Source organism: Hemibagrus wyckioides, unplaced genomic scaffold, assembly GCF_019097595.1.
Source record: "Hemibagrus wyckioides isolate EC202008001 unplaced genomic scaffold, SWU_Hwy_1.0 Contig10, whole genome shotgun sequence".
Classification (NCBI taxonomy): domain Eukaryota; kingdom Metazoa; phylum Chordata; class Actinopteri; order Siluriformes; family Bagridae; genus Hemibagrus; species Hemibagrus wyckioides.
This window is the reverse complement of record NW_026690770.1, coordinates 354,981-377,040: the sequence shown is the minus strand read 5'-3', so window position 1 is coordinate 377,040 and position 22,060 is coordinate 354,981. Positions and strand designations below refer to the sequence as shown.

At 41.4% G+C, this 22,060-nt stretch overlaps 1 protein-coding gene and 1 non-coding gene across 2 annotated transcripts; both read right to left on the bottom strand.

Moving 5' to 3' along the window:
• Positions 1–3,028: 3,028 nt before the first annotated feature.
• LOC131349729 (polyadenylate-binding protein 1A-like) lies at positions 3,029–3,813 on the bottom strand. The gene is made up of 3 exons (XM_058385304.1): positions 3,648–3,813; positions 3,234–3,427; positions 3,029–3,124 (listed from the first exon to the last, which is right to left on the bottom strand). The coding sequence occupies exons 1-3, from the start codon at positions 3,811–3,813 to the stop codon at positions 3,029–3,031; spliced, it is 456 nt and encodes a 151-aa protein (XP_058241287.1).
• A 10,026-nt stretch (positions 3,814–13,839) lies between these two features.
• On the bottom strand, positions 13,840–13,912 carry trnaf-gaa (transfer RNA phenylalanine (anticodon GAA)). The gene has a single exon. It is a non-coding gene; the product is annotated as a tRNA-Phe (tRNA).
• Positions 13,913–22,060: the final 8,148 nt, after the last annotated feature.

Sequence of the window (22,060 nt, the reverse complement as noted above, 5' to 3'; positions counted from 1 at the left end):
TGTTACTTTATTAAATAACACGTCTACTGAGGTCAGGCTTGTCCAAAATCTGACCCTATGGTCAAATGCATCCTGTTTACAGATGTCAACTTACATGTCACTTAAATATTCAGTTCTTTCAGGCCTTCACAAAGTTTTTTTGTGATTGTTGTGGCCAAAAATGTCAAATGTCAAAATTTGTGATGTTTTTCTGCTTTTTTGCAGAAAAAAGTTGAATTGAATTTTAAACTCCTACCAATGAAGACACAAAAATATGTAATTTCTTTCTATGGAATCTGCACCCATGTTTCGACATGAAAGCTTTGTCTGAACGTGTGGAAAACTGTGTCTATCTATCTAATTGTGATGAACTCCTACAGGCAGAAGGTGTAGAATCCATAAGTGGTAGTTTATTAAATCCACATCAGTAGGCAAAAATCTGAGTCAAAATAAACAGGCAGAGTAATCAAAAAATTTAGCAAAGACAGTCAGTGCAGAAACGGTACAAGGACACAAAACCACAGAGCAGAATCGAGAACAAACTCAGCAAGGGTCATACTTGTGAATTAATAGTAAATACAATGGAGAGACTCGGTATGTCATGACTCTAAATAATACTTTGTGTAGAGCTTCTGAAAATGCTGGCTTAAGAAGTGCTAATGGCAGGAGATATTAGTCAAATCTGTGGTGTGGGGACATTTCGGATTTGTTGTTGACTATGATGCCGATAAAACAAAAACTTAAAGTCTTTCAGTTAACAACAAATTCATTACTTAATTTTGGATTTCCTCCGTAGGTGCAGAGAGTGTCTTCCTGATGAGTGGTTCTGTGGAGACTGTGATGTCCTGCATCACAAAAAACAGCCTCTCCACAATAGGAATAGTGAGATTGATGGGTTTTTCAAAGCCATTTCTCCATCCACTCACAGCATCAGAAGTGAGGATGGCTATAGTACCCATGAACAAGGTATGATCTTATGAAACCCTGAGTGTTGCAGTTCATTTATACCTGCAGTTACAATAAATTTAGGTGATTTGTTGTCTTTGTTCTTGACAGCTTGCCTTTTGCCAACCGTGAAAGTGTCAGACTGCTCCTGTGGAGGCACTAACTTCATTATGTCACCATCTATACTCACTAGTATCTGTCTGTCTGTCCGCCTTTGTAATGATCCATTTAAATATGAATCAATATCAGAAATTTTAATTAAAGATCCTCACCAACTTCACACCAGCTTCTCTTGCCCGCAGTAAGGTGTCCATTTTATCCACCTACAAACGTACACACACACACACACACACACACACACACACACATGAGGACTGAGGGAGTAGTGGGTGGGGCTTTGTTTTCCAAATGACCAAAGCTAACATGTTAAAGATATTTACGAATCTGATATGAAACACTTGCCATGTTGCTTGAATGTCTATTTCTTGACTGTGTGTGTGTGTGTGTGTGTGTGTGTACACTTACCTTGGCTTGCAAGTGCTCGGGATCACTAATCATGTTCATGATCTTGAAATTGTTTTCTCCTTGCACAAGCATCAGAGTGATTTGTTTTGCATCAGCAGGGTGGATTTCTGCTACCAGTGGAAGCAAGTAATCATCTGCAAAGAGAGAGAGAAAGTGTGTGAGGTGTGTGAAAGAGTGAGAGAGAACAGAAACAGAGGCATCTGATCAGGTAGCATGGGTGGTGGGGCTCAGACTCTCTATGAACTGATATCAAGTACTAAAAACAAATGCAGTTGAAAGCACGAGTTTGTAGATGTTTTCAGTGGACATGTGATGATAAAAGTGGAATAAAATGCTAAGCTGGAGAGCAGGAGTGTATACGAGCCGGATGTGTGTGTGTGTGTGTGTGAAATTCACAGGCCATCGTGATCTGGTCATCTAAATCTGCTAACTCTAACATATACATCGTCAGCCTCTTCTGGGGTGGTGGAAATTTAGGTACATCCTGGGAACACAGGATATTATTATTATTATTATTATTATTATTAATAACAATATAATAATCACACAATTAGATTAGACCATAATCCTTCATACACTATCTTTAGCATGTAATATTAAGCATGCAGAATATTGTTATTGTTGTGTGTGTGTGCTTTTTGTTGTGTTTTGGACCTGAAGTGGAGCCGGAACTCTGATTTCTGAGACAGCTCTGGGGCAGCTGTCTCAGTAGCTTCCACTGGTGCAGTTGCTTCTACTGCTTCCACCCTGTCATCTGAGGCCACTGTCTTCATAGCTTCCACAGATCCCTCTGAGGCAGCTGTCTCAACAGATTCCTCAGAGTTCTCTGGGCCAGCAGTTTCAACAGCTTCCACATTGTTTACTGGGGCAGGGGATCCAGCGGCTTGGACCATCTGTGAGGCAGCAGAGTAGACAATCTGGCTGATGTCCTCTGAGGCAGATGCCTTGGTGCTTTGGACAGTGTCCTTTGTGCAAGGTGTCTTAAGGGTGCTCCTTTCGAACCAGGGAGGCAGCACTGGTTGGCGCAGTTTTGGTGGTACATTGTACAGTAATGGTGGGGCTCTACGCAGGCACTTTCTGTGGATGGTGTGGTCAATCTTCTTGATAAATTTGCGTGCCTCGACCTTGGGCTCCTCAGCCTTGTGTGCCTCCACCTTGGGCTCCTCGGCCCTGCGTGCCTCGACCTTGGGCTCCTCAGCCTTGTGTGCCTCGACCTTGGGCTCCTCAGCCTTGTGTGCCTCCACCTTGGGCTCCTCGGCCCTGCGTGCCTCGACCTTGGGCTCCTCAGCCTTGTGTGCCTCGACCTTGGGCTCCTCAGCCTTGTGTGCCTCCACCTTGGGCTCCTCGGCCCTGCGTGCCTCCACCTTGGGCTCCTAAACCCTGCTGTTAAAAGTTATGTCCTCGACAGCAAAATTACCACCAGATGCTGACTGAAATACCCTCATAAGACCAAACAAATCTCTGTTTCGACAATATAAAGAGTTCAATGCAATTAGTTTAAAAAGGAATGTTTAAAAAAGTTTAAAAAATCCTGACATTTGAACCCTGGCTGGTAAAAAGACACTAATTTACATGTGACTTACACTTGGCGGTCGTTCGGGAGTTTTCCGTTCAGCCGTTCCGCCGCCTCCGCTGACTCGTACTGAACGTACCCATAACCTTTTGATTCCACAACCTTCAGGAGAAACACAGCGTGTCAACACACAACAACACACTAATCATGAAACACAGATATTCAGCTATTCAGATATATATATTCATATATAACAGCTCAAAGCTCGAACCTTGCATGACACGATCCTCCCGAACACAGAGAAAGTGTCAAACAGGGAGGTGCAGTCAATGGACCAATCAAGGTTCCTGATGAATATGTTCCCTCCCTTGATGGGCTTGGCGGTGGGTTCCCAGTTTGACCACATGACACGCATGGGTCTCCCCAGGAGGATTTCAAAACTGAACATGTCAATGGCTCTCTCAGCTGAGGGAACAGAAATAAACCATTCATTTTTAATTAAAGTCTATTATAGTCTATATATAACTCATCCAAATATCTTTTCATATCTTTTTAGTACCATTTAAAACATGACCATATCCATATAGTAAAACTATAAAATACTACAGAAGTTACACATGTAGCCTTAAATCTGCTGCAAAAACAGGTAAGAAACAGTGTAGAAAAAAGAAAAGGTTTGTTTTACCGTCATCTCGATAGCGAAAGTTGACGTACGCGTATCCGAGAGGAGAGCCGGTCTTCCTGTCCCTGCAAATGTGGACAGATTGGACGTGTCCTGCAGGTCTAAATCTATTAGAAAGTATCACCTCTGATACTTCAGGGTGAAGATCTTTCACAAACAGTGCAGCCATTGTATAAAACAGTTAAAAGTGGTGAAATGCTGCTAAATGGTGTAAAATGCTGCTAAACTCAGTGAAACCGCTGCTAAATGCTGTAAAAATACTGCTAAATGGTGTAAAATCGCTGTTACACAAGGGGCACTGTTTCTCTGTCGATAGCTAAAGGTGGTCTGAGGATGGTTGCTATGTACGTCATCAGGTGATGTTCAGAACAGAATTCAGAATTCTACATGATGCCAGTTGGTCACATGACCTCATGACATCATGTAAGCAGTTACCATTAAACAGTTAAGTTCCAAACCCCAATAATGAATCCAATTCAAAATGGCTTTTAATATTAATATAGAAACACTGTATAGGCCTGGACAGGAAAGAGGCTGAGCTGCAATTAATCCCCAAAAAACATTCACTGACTATATTTTCAATGCATAGATATTAACCTAACGTAAACACTACTCTTTCAAGCTTCATTTAAACTGCATTTTGGAAGGTCAAACTCCAGGACACCATTGAAGGTCACTATATGGAGAAAAATCTGAAATGTTTTCTTAAAAAAACATCATTTCTTTAATGAAGAAAGAAAGACATGAACATCTTGGATGACCAGGGGGTGAGGAAATTATCAGTAGATTTTTGTTCTGGAAGTGAACTTCTCCTTTAAAGGATCTGCTGCTAACATCTTGGTGCCAGATACCACAGCACACCTTCAGGGATCTAGCAGAGTCCATGCCTTGACAGGTCAGGGCTGTTTTGGCAGCAAAAGGATGACCAAAACAATATTAGGCAGGTGGTCATGATGTTATGGGTAATTGGTGTAGAATTTTTTACTAATTAATGAACATCTTTTGTTGTTGAGTTGCATCCAATATCGTGGAACATCACCGAAGCAAATTATCCACATTATTCCAGTTATAAAGGATCATGATCTCACCAAACTCTTGATTTTTTGCTCTTAAAGTTTTAGACCAAAATCTAAAACGTATCCTGTTACTGAAAATAACACAAACAAACCTTATTAGAAAAACACTAAAACTGGAGACTCCTTCCAAATATATTACACATTTCCTCATGAAAAGCTTCAACATATCACCAGCCACACCCTTTTTATTAACGAATGAATCTGACCAATCAGAATCAAGCATTTACAACATTACTATAGGATACTGTAGCTCTGGAACAAAGCTGCACTTTTTATCCGTCACACACAGTTTACACAGATAGACTGTATTATTTGTAATGATGCTATAATTATCACATCAGCCAAATCAGGGTTCTCATACCCACCACATAAAGATCTTTTTCTCTGTCTCTCTCTCAGTATGTTTTAAGTACGTCAGGAGGAACAGTTTCAAATGCCAGTTGATCAATTTTATATTTGGTCAGGCAAAATGGCGATATACCTGTGTTTGCACAAAACACAGACTGATGCAAAGAGAATTTTCCTCAGACTTGTTAAATCAAGAATTTTAATTGATTTTAATTTCTACAGAAAGATGAATGATGTGAAGATGTTTGAGACAGTGTGGTGTCATGCTAATGCTCTGTGCTCTGTAGCAGAAGAGAAACCCTGCTTTGCACCAGAGCTAAACTAAATCCACCATTCACTGATGTGTCTTAACTTAATTTATTGAAATATTTTAAAATGTATTTATTGAATTACTGAGTCACCCTGATTTTACCACATATTATGTGACTTATGTGTAAATAAAAGGATTGTAAAAGTCAAAGTCTCTCTCTTTCTCTCTCTCTGTCTCTCATGGATAAGGACACCAGAAGAAGAAGAAACAGCAGCAACAAATAAATGACATTGTCCCCTATTCAGGGCTGACCACAGTTTAAAAACCCGTACTATGACGTCCTTCAGTTTTCGTGACACGGGTAAAGAAAATAATTGCTCAGTTCGATTCTGTGTATAATGACCCACAGGCATCGGGCAGTGATTATATATTTATACAAAAGCTGTACTTTTGTAATAAAAGCATTTTTATTATTATATGTATGTTATATTTCTATAATGTATATTTTTAGCCTTTATATATTTTTATTTTACTCCTGCTTGGTCAAATCGTGGTCGTCATGGTTATGTTCAGAGTTGTCCACTAGAGGGCAGCAGAGATTTTGTCCCCCCACCATATATACACAGGTGTATTTGAATAAATTAGAATATCATCGAAAAGTTGATTTATTTCAGTAATTCAATTCAACAAGTGAAACTCTATAGTATACAGATTCATTACACACAGACTGATATATTTTTATATATTTTAAGTGTTTAATTTTTTTAATTTTGATGATTATGGCTTGCATCTAATGAAAACCCAAAATTCAGAATACTAGAATATTACACCAATAAAAAGCTAATTAAAAAAATGATTTTCAACACAGAAATGTTGGACTACTGAAAAGTATGAACATGTACAGCACTCAATACTTGGTCGGAGTTCCCTTTGCATGAATTACTGCAGCAATGCGGCGTGGCATGGAGACGGTCAGTCTGTGGCACTGCTGAGGTGTTATGGAAGCCCAGGTTACTCTGATAGCGTCCTTCAGCTCTTCTGCGTTGTTGGGTCTGGTGTCTCGCATCTTCCTCTTCACAGTACCCCACTGATTCTCTATGGGATTTCTATGGGATTTCACAGGGTTTGCTGGCCAATCAAGCACATGGACACCATGCTCCTTAAACCAGATATTAGTACTTTTGGCAGTGTGGGCAGGTGCCAAGTCCTGCTGGAAAATGAAATCAGCATCTCCATAAAGCTGGTCAGCAGAATGAAGCATGAAGTGCTCTAAAACCTCCTGGTAGATGACTGTGGACCTGATAAAACACAGTGGACCAACACCAGCAGATGATACGGCTCCCCAAACCACTCCCCAAACTTTACCCTGGACCTCAAGCAACTTTGGATTTTTGCCTCTCCTCTCTTCCTTCAAAGTCTGGGATCTTGATTTCCAAATGAAATGGAAAATTTATTTTCATCTGAAAAGAGGACTTTGGCCCACAGAGCAACAGTCCAGTCCTTTTTGTCCTTAGCCCAGGTAAGACACCTCTGATATCGTCTCTGGTTCAGGACTGGCTTGACACAAGGAATGCGACTGACTCCACCTGCAGTCCACTCCTTGTGAATCTCCCCAGATTCTTGAAGGGGCTTCGTTTCACAATCCTCTCAAGGCTGCGGTTATCCCTGTTGTTTCTGCACCTTTTCTATCACACTTTCTTTCCATTAAAATTTCATTAACGTGCTTGGACACAGCACTCTGTGAACATCCAGCTTCTTCAGCAATGACCTTTTGTGTCTTACCCTCCATGTGCAGGGTCTCAATGACCGTCTTCTGGATGTCTGTCAAGTCAGCAGTCTTCCCCATGACTGTGTAGCCTACTGGACCAGACTGAGAGACATTTAAAGGCTCAGGAAACCTTTGCAGGTATTTTAAGTTAATTAGCTGATTAGAGTGCGACACCATGAGTCTCCAATATTGAACTTTTTCACAATATTTAAATTTTCTGAGATACTGAAGTTTGGGTTTTCATTAGCTGTAAGCCATAATCGTCCAAATTAAAAGAAATAAACACTTGAGATATATCAGTCTGTGTGTAATGGCTCTATATAATACAGCAGTTTCACTTGTTAAATTGAATTACTGAAATAAATCAACTTTGCACCTGTATATATATATATATATATATAAAGCCTTTAGATATTTTTATTTTACTCTAATTGGTCATGCTTGGTCAAATCATGGTGGTCATGGTTAGAATTGGATCATTATAATTACTCCCTCATCATCATCATCATCATCAGTGGTGAGGAAGACGAGGAGAGAGAACACGTGCTATGTACAATCGAGGAAAACACGTGAGCTTCCTCCAGCAGTGTGTATGTTCACATGTGAGCAGTGTAACACTTCAGTTCAGGTTCGTGATGCGGTGTGTCGTACCGAGACACAGAGGTTCCACTCCTGAGAGAACTTGCTGTCGGGGAAGTCATCCTGCAGCGTGAGCTCGGACCGAAAGGCGTCTCGATACTGACGGAAAGTCAGAGAACTCAACAGGTGAATCTGTCTGTGGGAAAAACGAGACTTCACACACTTTTCCAAGAGCTCAAGAACGTCCTGCAATAAACAAACAGGAAAAAAATACAGAGATTTTATAAACATGCGGCGTTTTTTGGTGACAGGTATATTAAGTGTGTGTGTGTGTGTGTGTGTGTGTGTACATACTAGTCTGCAGGTGAGTCCCACCACAGCTACAGGAGCCTGAGCAGACTGAGAAACATCCAGCAGGTTGTACAGCAGCGTCTGGTTCTTATGATGAGCAAACAGATCAAACTCTTCCAGGATGAAGAACACTGGCTGACTGCTGCTTTTATCACCTGCAGACAGACAGACAGGGAGGAAGACAGCCAGGTAGACAGGCAGATAGACGGGCAGTCAGATAGGCAAGCATGTGGGCAGGCAGGTAGGCAGAGAGGTAGGCAGGCAGACAAACAGAGAAACAGACAGATAGGCAGGCAGACAGACAGGTGCACAGACAGGCAGGCAGGCAAGAAGACAGACAAACAGGTAGGTAGGTAGGCAGGCAGACAGACAGGTGCACAGACAGGCAGGCAGGGAGGCAGGCAGGAAGACAGGCAGGCAAGAAGGCAGACAGGCAGGAAGAAAGAAAGGAAGGAAGACAGGCAGGAAGACAGGCAAACAGGTAATGGCAGACAGACAGACAGGCAGGAAGATAGACAGACAGGTAGGCAGACAGACAGAAAGACAGACAGGTAGGCAGACAGACAGGAAGACAGGCAGGCAGACAGACAGGAAGGCAGGCAGGAAGACAGACAGAAAGACAGACAGGCAGGTGCACAGACAGGCAGACAGGAAGACAGACAGACAAACAGGTAGGCAGGCAGGAAGACAGACAGGAAGAAAGACAGGTAGGTAGGTAGGTAGGCAGACAGACAGACAGACAGGTGCACAGACAGACAGGCAGGCAAGAAGACAGACAGACAGGTAGGTAGGCAGGCAGGCTGACAGACAGACAGACTGGGTTATCAGTTACAGTAATATCACTCCCAAGTTTCTCTCACATTCACTTCTTTTGAATCATGTGATGTTGCCGCTCCTGTAACGTCCCAGCTGTATACACGACTCGAGAATTCCAGGAATACTGGAACACACTCACCAACACTTTGTCTCCTACGACGTTCTCCAGTTGAAGCTGGCGTGTGATCTCTCTCAGAGCGATCCGGTCGTCCATCTGCAGCAGACCTGCACGAGACACGCGGCCATGAACGGAGCCGTGACTTAAACCAGCAGCCTCTTTTAAACACACGCTCTTTTACACAACACTCACTGCTCAGGTGAACCTGCAGGACATTCATCTTCACCTCCTGCAAGTCCAGCAGCTCTCTCAGAGCACAACGTAGCAGCTACACACACACACACACACACACACACACAACAGCTTAGTGTAAAGTACATGTGTGTATCCTAACCTAATAGAAGTAGCACACAGACAGCTTCGTACCATGTTTTTAACAGATCCACATGGACCGATGATATGCAAAGAGTTACTCTCACCGTGAACCGCTGTCCTCCTTAACAGCTCCAACAGGTGCCTAACACACACACACACACAGAATACATCATACACACACACACACACACACACACACAGAATACATCATACACACACACACACACACACACACACAGAATACATCAAGCACACACACACACACACACACACACAGAATACATCATACACACACACACACACACACACAGAATACATCATACACCTTTACAAAATATAGGTCTTAGCAGACACCTCATATAAAGAGTGCATTCTGTTCTAAAAACCCACTTGTACTTCGATTCCAAGCCCATGGGTTTACCCTCAGCACTCTCTGGACCTTCAGACATCAGAAGAACAATTTTAAAACAAAGATTAGCATGCAGAGTGCAGACGACAGCGGATAGTACTTTAAAATCGATGTTTTTACAGCATACTCCAACACTTCCTCTACAAACATTTACACACATATCTGGGTGATTCTCATGAAATCTTGGTTTTAAAAATTTCAAACATGAAAATTTTAAAAATGCTTAAATTAACTTTTTTTTTTTTTAGACATTAGCAACAAAGTCTGGAGTGTTTGTGAACATTAATTTAAAAACTTTTACTTACCATTTAACACCTTTTTGAACATAATTTCCAAAATAAGTCCTAAAAAATCTCATTACTGCAACACTGTGAAAACATTAACACTGATAGAAAAGCAAATACATTTTCACAGTTTTAAAAATGGATTATTAATAGTCATGCACAGTTACTTCAAGTTCTGAAATAATATTTATTTTTAATTTAACAGTTTTTTAAATTTTGACTGATTTCTCTCATTACCGCAACACCGTCCACAATTTACAAACATTTTTTCTTTATATTTTGAAGACACCTGACATTTTTTCAAAATGACGTGACAAACCTGAGAGAACATCATTTTAAGATTCTGCACATGCATTTAAAATCAAAGTACTATATCTCTATTAATTAAATTAACATCTAATAATCATGAGTTTCAGTAATGATATATAGGTTTCAGTAATGAGGTTAATTATTTGGGTAATGATAATAAGTATACTAGTCTGAGATTTATACTGAGCCTTGTATACTTTTTCTTATACCTTGTATAAGAAAAACATTAAAACAGGAATAAACAGGACAACATTTCAACGTTTACCTAAAAAACATGAAGCATTTTACCATGGCACTAAAAAATAACTGACCACTGTCTTTTTTTCTTTTCATGTTGCTTCTTAGTCAGCTCTTCAGTTTTCTTTATTTTTCCAGTTTGTTTTCGTTTTTGATTCCTGGAAGCGGAAAGAAAGCATTACATTAAATTAGTCTCATAACATGGGGAAAAAACATTTTATGTATACATCATCATATAGTATAGACTTGATGCTTACTCTGTGTGTGTGTGTGTGTGTGTGTGTGTGTGTGTGAGAGTGTGTGTGTGTGTGTGTGTTCTATACTGGTCCTGAAGTTGTGGGGTGGGGTAGAGCTTAATTTTAGTCTTTGAAATGAATTGAAAAGTAAAGTAAAAAAGAAAATAAAAAAAACAAACAAATTACTAACAGAAGAACAAATAACTGTTTATTTATTATGTAATTAAATTACTAAATTATAACAAAATTGTGCAGCAAATTTATTAGGCTGCTGTCACTTTAAGAATCACACGACCTCCATGCTTTAGTGTGGCGGGAATTTCCCCCAGTATGAACAGTCCACTCAGTCCAGCACCAAAGTCCTGTTATAGTAGTGGCTAAAGGGTTGTGTGTGTGTGTGTGTGTGTGTGTGTACTCTCATGTACATTTCCTAACACTGTAGGGTGTTTATTGCTAATTACACCTGCTGTAACATCTCCAAACCTAACCTCTCTCTCTCTCTCCTAACCTCCCTCTTCTGTACTCCTCCAGCAGTTCTGGGTTTCTGTAGAATTTTTCCCTGAACTTTGTCACCCTAACCTTTACTAAAGCTTTTTTTCACACTTGCTGATTGTCTACAATGAAACAAATCATAAAGCAAAATATCAACATTTAGGAAATTTGAAATTAATATTAAATTCATAAGAGATATTTAAAGTTCTCTTTACCACAACTGCCCTTAAATGGTTGCGGGGTTGCAGAGGATGAGGTGCCTCAAGATGTTTTGCTAACAATAGAGAAGCCATGATGGTTTTACTCATTATATATATATATATATATGAGAGAGAGAGAGAGAGAGAGAGAGAGATAGAGATATATATATATACACTATATTGCCAAAAGTATTCGCTCACCCATCCAAATAATCAGAATCAGGTGTTCCAGTCACTTCCATGGCCACAGGTGTATAAAATCAAGCACCTAGGCATGCAGACTGTTTTTACAAACATTTGTGAAAGAATGGGTCGCTCTCAGGAGCTCAGTGAATTCCAGCGTGGAACTGTGATAGGATGCCACCTGTGCAACAAATCCAGTCGTGAAATTTCCTCGCTCCTAAATATTCCACAGTCAACTGTCAGCTGTATTATAAGAACGTGGAAGTGTTTGGGAAGGACAGCAACTCAGCCACGAAGTGGTAGGCTACGTAAACTGACGGAGCGGGGTCAGAGGATGCTGAGGCACATAGTGCGAAGAGGTTGCCAACTTTCTGCAGTCAATCGCTACAGACCTCCAAACTTCATGTGGCCTTCAGATTAGCTCAAGAACAGTGCGCAGAGAGCTTCATGGAATGGGTTTCCATGGCCGAGCAGCTGCATCCAAGCCATACATCACTAAGTGCAATGAAAAGCGTCGGATGCAGTGGTGTAAAGCACGCCGCCACTGGACTCTAGCGCAGTGGAGACGCGTTCTCTGGAGTGACGAATCGCGCTTCTTCATCTGGCAATCTGATGGACGAGTCTGGGTTTGGCGGTTGTCAGGAGAACGGTACTTGTCTGACTGCATTGTGCCAAGTGTAAAGTTTGGTGGAGGGGGGATTATGGTGTGGGGTTGTTTCTCAGGAGCTGGGCTTGGCCCCTTAGTTCCAGTGAAAGGAACTCTGAATGCTTCAGCATACCAAGACATTTTGGACAATTCCATGCTCCCAACTTTGTGGGAACAGTTTGGAGCTGGCCCCTTCCTCTTCCAACATGACTGTGCACCAGTGCATAAAGCAAGGTCCATAAAGACATGGATGACAGAGTCTGGTGTGGATGAACTTGACTGGCCTGCACAGAGTCCTGACCTCAACCCGATAGAACACCTTTGGGATGAATTAGAGCGGAGACTGAGAGCCAGGCCTTCTCGTCCAACATCAGTGTGTGACCTCACAAATGCGCTTCTGGAAGAATGGTCAAAAATTCCCATAAACACACTCCTAAACCTTGTGGACAGCCTTCCCAGAAGAGCTGAAGCTGTTATAGCTGCAAAGGGTGGACCGACGTCATATTGAACCCTATGGATTAGGAATGGGATGTCACTTAAGTTCATATGCGAGTCAAGGCAGGTGAGCGAATACTTTTGGCAATATAGTGTATATATATATATATATATATATATATATATATATATATATATATATATATATATATATATAGAGAGAGAGAGAGAGAGAGAGAGAGAGAGAGAGAGAGAGAGAGAGAATTTATTTTTTTAAATTCACGATTGGCATGGATATGGAACAGGATAATACATGAGACCATTCAGCAACGAATCTTTATAATCTTTATAATTGTGCTACCACCGTTTTGTCACAGCGGCGAGAGACTGCTGGTTTTGTTCCGGAAATTATTCATTTACTAATTAAGCACTGAGCGGGAACATGCACTAGGAGAATATTAAGAACAAAAGGCCACCCTGGCAGCGGTGGGATTTGAACCCACACCTCCAAAGAGTTGAAATGTGGATTGGCTGTCCATATCCTCCACCTCCTGTTGAAGTGGCTTGTTCATATGAACTTACAGCATGTGTGTCCAACCAGCATGGGAATGCAGCCCAAGGTTGTGAAACACTTATGCCAAGTTCACACTGCACGATTTTCAAAGTAGTCGGATCACTGTTGTTTTCACGCTGCACGACTGTCTGGGGGAGCATTCAGTTGCCGCTGTGTGGCACATAGCAGTAAAGAGGAAGCACACGGACGACAAGGGTGGGACTGGAACCCACACATGCAGAGCACAACGGATTAGCAGTCCATCGCCTTAACCTCTCAGCCACCTCGTCAGGTGGCAGCGCTTCCAAGGAGCCTTGTCAAAAGCAGGGGTTTTCTAATGGCATGCAGGCTAGGAGGCTACCTTTCAATGATTTGTAGGCAGGTATTGAGGCATGCGGTCACGTAAACTGAAGGGTGCAGGCTAAGCATTCAACGAGAACCTAAGAGTTCTGTAGCATCCTAGTTTTTTTGCTCTCGTCTCAGACCAGGGGGCTTTCACACCTTTATCCTGCACTATTTCCACGTTTTGCTGTTTTCAAGTCTGAGGCATAAGTTGCAGAACTGCGCTGGTTGACTACACTGCCTCCAGCTGCCGAAACCCGGGATTGAACCAGGGACCTTTAGATCTTCAGTCTAACGCTCTCCCAACTGAGCTATTTCGGCACCTCTGCCAGGGCTCTCCCGTACGTGTGAGTGATCAGGTTTTTGTCGGCACGACTGCGCACCACGTCCAGACCGGAGAGGCAAACTTCTTTTGAAAGCGGTAGAGCTTTTTCCTTAAGGGCATAGACAGAAGGCATGGTTGCCTTACACCACTCAAATCCCACGCTACCTGAGGGCGCCGGTGGGGTTACGCGTGCGTGGTAAGAAGTTGACCGAGTCATTCGGCCAGACAAGGAGGAAGCCTGGCACGGGCACTACAAATGGTCTGCCGTGTGACTAACACGCCTTCCACTTCACCAGCTCTACAGGAGACATCTAACCGTTCCAAAGGAAGGAGGGAGCTCGGCCTTGGCTCACGGCAGGTCACTGACCTTGAATGGTCTCGGCTTAAGGCCCCGTGGTCAACCGCCACCCCTGTAGCCATGGGCGGAAGGAACGCTTCTGCTTAAAGAAGAATAAGAAATGTGTTTGAATCCACATTTTCTAAAGGTGACTATATTATTATTACTATTATTTTTAAAATTATTTTTAACCAGTCTGCTCTAATAAAAATATTCAGCCTGATCTACCTAATAAAAATAATTATGTAGTTCAAGTAAGACTAGTCTTTGTATTTATTACTTAATTTTCTATATGTAAGAAATACTTCTTGCTCTGTCAATGATATCTACATTGATAATATTTTTCCTAGCTTTTCTAACACAAAAATTCCCCCTTCCATTCATGTTTTTAGATATTTTCAGTTCCAAAACTTTGTTAAAAACTCATTTCCCAACTTTTCGAATCTTCCACAAAAATCCCATCTAGATCAAATTCTTGAAGTACTTTCAGATAAAGGTTGTTTCCAACACATTAACATATATTTTGCACTTTTTTTTAAATATTTGGTATTATAAATCTCATTTATATAAAATTATACCTCATTTTTGAGTACTTTTTACAGCTGGTCAAATTGACCCGAAGTTAACAGGAGGGTTAAATGATTGGAGTTTGCCAAATACTTTGATTTAACTGTTTTTAGAGAAACAATAATCAGAAAGAAGACATTCTTAAAAAAGAGAGATTTGATTTGAAACCTGAACTGTTATCAGGACCATGCTGAACACCTTCTGACCAATCCAAATCAAGTATAAATTTTAATGTCAATACTGCACATAATTATCAAATAAAAGTCTATCCAGATGTTATGCAAAAGTCTGTAATAATGTTTCTCTTAAGTGTTTTAATTAAAATCCATATTTTGGTGTAATTTATACACAATGATTTGTCCATTATGACTTTATTATGTCCATTTTATAATGAAAAAGGAATATAAACTGATATCTACTGGTTTCCTGTCAGGGTTGTGGACTGTTTTCTGGCCACTAGAGACCCCCACTGCCTTTTTGTTGGTGTCCAGTCTCTGTCATTATGTCTAATAGGTGTCCCCTGTGCTTTGTTTAGGTTTGTGTATTTAAGTCACAGGGACCTTCAAAGATGATGAAAATACTCAGATCTGTGCCTCAGCAGAATCTTGCCTCTTAGGGCTACAAGCTATGACGTGTTTTTGCTATGACTGTTAATGATGTTTTAGAAAAATCTCAAGTGTGATCAGTGGAAATCACATGTACCTAAGCTATATTTTTAGCACCACATGTTTAGCTTGGTTTATCACCAGTCTTCTATCATGTCTTCTTTTACATTTAGTTCAATCTACAAGCAACAACAACACTTTATTCACCTTCAGAGTTTAAGATACTGGGAACAGGAAAGTCACTCACACAACACATCATATCACACCTCATATCAACCATATAGCTTGTAGGCAACCAGTTTAAAAAAATAGTAAACATTTTGCATTTAGGTCTATAAAAATTAAAATGGATCAGTTGGTCATAACCCTATTTGTCTTTATATACAATTGTCCTGATGTGAAGGAAAACTCACACGAACCAGTGAGTTAAATGCTTAGCTAGCCAGGCTGCAAATATAAACATGCAAAATAATAAGACACAGACCGCACAACATTTCAGTCACAACCTTACAAGGAGCATATTCTCAGCAGCTACTAATGAACTAATAGAGGTGTAGATGACATTTATAGGTACTGATATTCATACCTCTGGAGGAAACAAGGCACTGCTCATCATCTGGCCGGTTGTAACCCCTAATAACACAGTGGGATGTTTGTACATAGCAGGGACTGGGAGGAGGAATGAAGAGAAATGTGAAACAGTTACAAAACATATACTTATAAGTTACACTCATACAGTATGTGAAAAACTATACTTTTTGTTATGGTGTTTTTTGGAGAATTTATTTAATTTCAGAATAAGGGTGTAACCTATCAAAAAAACAAGGAAACGAACGGTTTTGAATACTTTCTGTAATATATCAATGTCCCATTTTATATACATATTACAGATGCAGCTCCACAATACATGTTTTTTCCCATTCAAGATCGGATGCTTCCCAGATGGGGAGAGTAAGCATGAGATTTGTGTGGAGTTCTTTTCACATTTCTCCTTTCTCTCTTCTGTCTTCACAGTAACCTTTGTACTCATTCACTCTAACACTAATTTAGGGACACAAATAGCAGAGACCATGGATATGACTAAGCAAGCCTATTATGTCAAACCATAATAAAACAACTCACCTTGAAGAAGCCTGTTTGAAGTTACATTACCCTCCATTAGAATTTAGCTTGCATTTAGAAGGATGTACTGTTATGGCTAGCTCGGCAGTGAGAGACCTGGGTGTAATATTAGACAGCAACTTGTCCTTTGAAAATCATATTTCCACTATTACTAAAACAGCCTTCCACCTTAGAAATATTGCCAAGCTTAGGAACATTTTATCTGTATCTGATGCAGAAAAGCTAGTTCATGCATTCATGACCTCCAGACTGGACTATTGTAATGCATTACTAGGTGGTTGTCCTGCATCTTCAATAAACAAGTTTGAAGAATGCAGCTGCCAGAGTTCTTACCAGATCAAGAAAATATGATCATAAAACCCCAATATTATTATCCCTGCACTGGCTACCTGTTAAGTCTAGAATTGATTACAAACTAGCACTACTTACATACAAGGCTCTAAATGGTTTAGCTCCCACGTATCTAACCAGTCTTCTGACATGCTACAATCCACCACGCTCTTCAAGATCACAAAACTCTGGACTTCTGGTAGTTCCCAGAATATTAAAGTCTACAAAAGAAGGTAGAGCGTTTTCGTATTCAGCTCCCAAATTTTGGAGTAGTCTTCCTGACAGTGTTTGGGGCTCAGACACATTCTCCCAATTTAAAAGTAGATTAAAGACATATCTCTTTAGCCTGGCATACACATAACACACCCAGTAACCTTGTACTCCAGTACATCTGATCAAATGCACATTATCATCTAGTCCTGCTAATATTACGAATGCTAATTCCTTTCCACCTGTTCCTTTTTTTACCCATCCCGAGGCATCTGGAGATTGTGCCAGCTCCAGTAGACAGAGGCCAACCCTGCGAGGATCCTGAACCTCAGCTGGATTCTGCTTCGTGAGGATTTGGGTATATCAAAGCAACGCTGCCAGCCCTATGTGGACTTTGAGGACGACAACAACCTCCTAATTAATACACACTAACATTCTACATCACACTGTAGACTGTACATAACTGCAGAAAGGACATTGTTCATATCACACTCTTCGGTGCTTAGAATAATTTATAATCACACTCTCCGGTGTCACCCAAATGAAGATGGGTTCCCTTTAGAGTCTGGTTCCTCCCAAGGTTTCTTCCTCATACCATCTAAGGGAGTTTTTCCTTGCCACATGTCTCCACAGTCTTACTCACTAGGGATGATTTTGTCTAACATCTAGGACTTTTTACACTATGTTTTTTGTTTCTTATGTTCTGTAAATCTGCTTTGAGACAATGTTCATTGTTAAAAGTGCTATACAAAAAAAAATTTAATTGAATTGAACTGAATAGAATATGAACGCAGCCAGTCCATGATTTGTACCACTCAAAGGACACATTCATGAAGATTATGAAGAAGGGAAGCATCTTCCCTTCTAGCTGGTCACCAGATTTCCATGTAAGCCAGTCCTTTGCATGCAATGTTTTGACTTTGGCTCCCAGACAGTGTGGTGTAAATATATAATGGCCTTTTTTCTTGTCAAATAAGGATGTGGAGACACACTGGTGGATCAGAGAAATATAATATCTGCATTGTATTATTTATTTATTTATTTGATCTGTTTTGAAGCAGTATTATAACAAGTGATAAATTATAGAACCATTAATTGAAATAATTATTCATCCCTTACTTGTGAATCAAGCATGTGACTTAAATACACAAACCTAAACAAAGCACAGGTGACACCTATTAGACATAATGACAGAGACTGGAAACCAACAAAAAGGCAGTGGGGGTCTCTAGTGGCCAGAAAACAGTCCACAACCCTGACAGGAAACCAGTAGATACACTATATTGCCAAAAGTATTCGCTCACCTGCCTTGACTCGCATATGAACTTAAGTGACATCCCATTCCTAATCCATAGGGTTCAATATGACGTCGGTCCACCCTTTGCAGCTATAACAGCTTCAGCTCTTCTGGGAAGGCTGTCCACAAGGTTTAGGAGTGTGTTTATGGGAATTTTTGACCATTCTTCCAGAAGCGCATTTGTGAGGTCACACACTGATGTTGGACAAGAAGGCCTGGCTCTCAGTCTCCGCTCTAATTCATCCCAAAGGTGTTCTATCGGGTTGAGGTCAGGACTCTGTGCAGGCCAGTCAAGTTCATCCACACCAGACTCTGTCATCCATGTCTTTATGGACCTTGCTTTATGCACTGGTGCACAGTCATGTTGGAAGAGGAAGGGGCCAGCTCCAAACTGTTCCCACAAAGTTGGGAGCATGGAATTGTCCAAAATGTCTTGGTATGCTGAAGCATTCAGAGTTCCTTTCACTGGAACTAAGGGGCCAAGCCCAGCTCCTGAAAAACAACCCCACACCATAATCCCCCCTCCACCAAACTTTACACTTGGCACAATGCAGACAGACAAGTACCGTTCTCCTGGCAACCGCCAAACCCAGACTCGTCCATCAGATTGCCAGATGGAGAAGCGCGATTCGTCACTCCAGAGAACGTGTCTCCACTGCTCTAGAGTCCAGTGGCGGCGTGCTTTACACCACTGCATCCGACGCTTTGCATTGCACTAGGTGATGCATGGCTTGGATGCAGCTGCTCGGCCATGGAAACCCATTCCATGAAGCTCTCTGCGCACTGTTCTTGAGCTAATCTGAAGGCCACATGACGTTTGAAGGTCTGTAGCGATTGACTGCAGAAAGTTGGCAACCTCTTCGCACTATGTGCCTCAGCATCCGCTGACCCCGCTCCGTCAGTTTACGTGGCCTACCACTTCGTGGCTGAGTTGCTGTCGTTCCCAAACACTTCCACGTTCTTATAATACAGCTGACAGATGACTGTGGAATATTTAGGAGCGAGGAAATTTCACGACTGGATTTGTTGCACAGGTGGCATCCTATCACAGTTCCACGCTGGAATTCACTGAGCTCCTGAGAGCGACCCATTCTTTCACAAATGGTTATAAAAACAGTCTGCATGCCTAGGTGCTTGACTTTATACACCTGTGGCCATGGAAGTGACTGGAACACCTGATTCTGATTATTTGGATGGGTGAGCGAATACTTTTGGCAATATAGTGTATATATACATACAGTATCTCACAGTACACCCCTCACATTGTTGTAAATATTTTATTATATCTTTTCATGTGACAACACTGAAGTAATGCCACTCTGCTACAGTGTAAAGTAGTGAGTGTACAGCCTGTATAACAGTGTAAATTTGCTGTCCCCTCAAAATAACTCAACACACAGCCATTAATGTCTAAACTGCTGGCAACAAAAGTGAGTACACCCCTAAGTGGTGTAAGAAAAATAAAACGATGAGGGCATTGAAGATCTTAACATAGAATTTTATTGCAGCGTCGCAGTGACAAAATACATAAGGTACTTTGGGTTCATCGGAGTCAAAAAGAACGCAGGACAAATCCTGCTATAACCTTTTATACAGTGTTTCCCGTGTGTAATTTAAATGAGTTTCACTTTAAATGTAAATTAGTGTAAGAACTGAGTATTCCCCAAATGGCTGGATGATACTGTCGTCTAGCCGGATGTCCTTATATGGTCATCAAGGTCACGTATACCTTGGCTAGGTATTGTTCTAAGTGTCCCAAATGTCCCAAATGGTCGGGTGATACTAAATGGTAATCACAGTCACGTATACCCTTTGTTCAGGGACTGTTCTTGATATCTTGCTGCCGCTCCCAGACTAATAATTGATTGGATTAAGTGTTCTAAATGTTTGGTAACGCTGCTTTAAGATAATGTAAAGATACCAAACAGATAAACTGATTTGAATCAAAGATATTTCTATATGATATGTAAGCCTTTTTGGGAATGAGCTCTTTCAGATGTGTACTGTGGAGTGGAATCTGGGTTGAGGCAGTCTGTAGTTTCTTACAGTCCCCCCTTTGATGCTTTTGGCCCTGAAGCATCACAACACTTCCTTTACACAGATTACACCTCCCATTTCGGGCAGGTGCCCAGTGGCGGTGAAGCCCTGCAGTGGGTTATCCTCCTTCGGCCCTCAGAGAATCTTACCCGTCATCGAAACTTCACCTCATGCACACTGGTTATGGCTCCATTCCACTAGGCAAACTTATCATAATGTTTCTTTTTAAGAACCAAACATTTAGAACACTTAATCCAATCAATTATTAGTCTGGGAGCGGCAGCAAGACATCAAGAACCGTCCCTGAACAAAGGGTATACGTGACCGTGATTACCATTTAGTATCGCCCGACCATTTGGGACATTTGGGACACTTAGAACAATACCTAGCCAAGGTATACGTGACCGTGATTTAATATAACATTTACATCTTAGAATAAAAAAAAACACAAAAAGAACAAGAGCAAGGCTCCATAGTCCTTATGGATGGCCATACAGCAGATATTATGTTTAAAAAACAAATGATTATAAAATAATAATAATAATAATACAGTGGAACCTCGACATAAAAATCCCGTCTTCAAATTTTCTCCTTAAGAATTGAAATTTTGGAAGAAATTAGCATCGGCATATGAAGCATTTTCAACATACGAACGAACCGAACGCCGGCTAAGTTGTAGATTTTTGGGAGGCTGGAACGGATTATCTACATTTACATTATTTCTGAATTAAATTTGTATGCCGAGGTTCCACTGTTGTAGTAATAATAATAAAAATGAATGAAAAAACATTAACTTAAACAAAACTGGCAAGTCCCTTAAAGGTTAAAGGTTGTCCCACTTTAGACCTGGGTGTCTGACCCATGGTGGGATTGACCACTCGTCACAGAATGGACTGTGCAAAAGAATCTGTTTCTTTTTAAACAATTTGGTGCCTTTCGTGGTTGAAAGGAGGTTCATCAAAACTACCTACCTTCCTTCTTACCCACCTAACTGCATACTGACCACCACATTCTGCCACACCCACCTGCACCACCAGGCCTCATACACCCACCTGCCCCAGTCAGCCCAGCCCACGCAGCTACCCCAATAGGCTTCCCCTCCCGCCCACCCCGTCAGCCTGTAACACGCAGCCCTGCCCTACCCCACCCGCTCCGAAACACAGCCCACTCCATCGCCCGCCTCCTGGCCACTGTACGACACCACCGCCCACCCTCTCCAGACCGATCAAGCGTGCCCGCCCTCCGGTGGGCCCCGCCTGTCACGCACACTACGTTCCCTGCCCCTCCACCTACCTAAACATGACCACCCCCTCCCGGCCTACCCAGTCCCGCCCAGTCTACTGCACCCTCTCACCCCGCTGAATCCACCGACCTGAACACACACCTAACTAGGAACTAGAGCTGCACGATTACTCCTTAACAAACGGCCATCACGATTCCACACCATCTTAATCCTACTTTACTACAGTTCAGCTAAATCTATTTTCATGGAAATGAGAGAAGTGTAACGAGGAGAGAGGAGCGTTCCCAAGTATTTTTTCGGTTTTAAACTAGATTACGCTGCATTACAAGCAATGTTTAGTCACGGTTTCTACACTAAAGGGTAACACCACCAACCTGTTTAATCACCTGAAACATT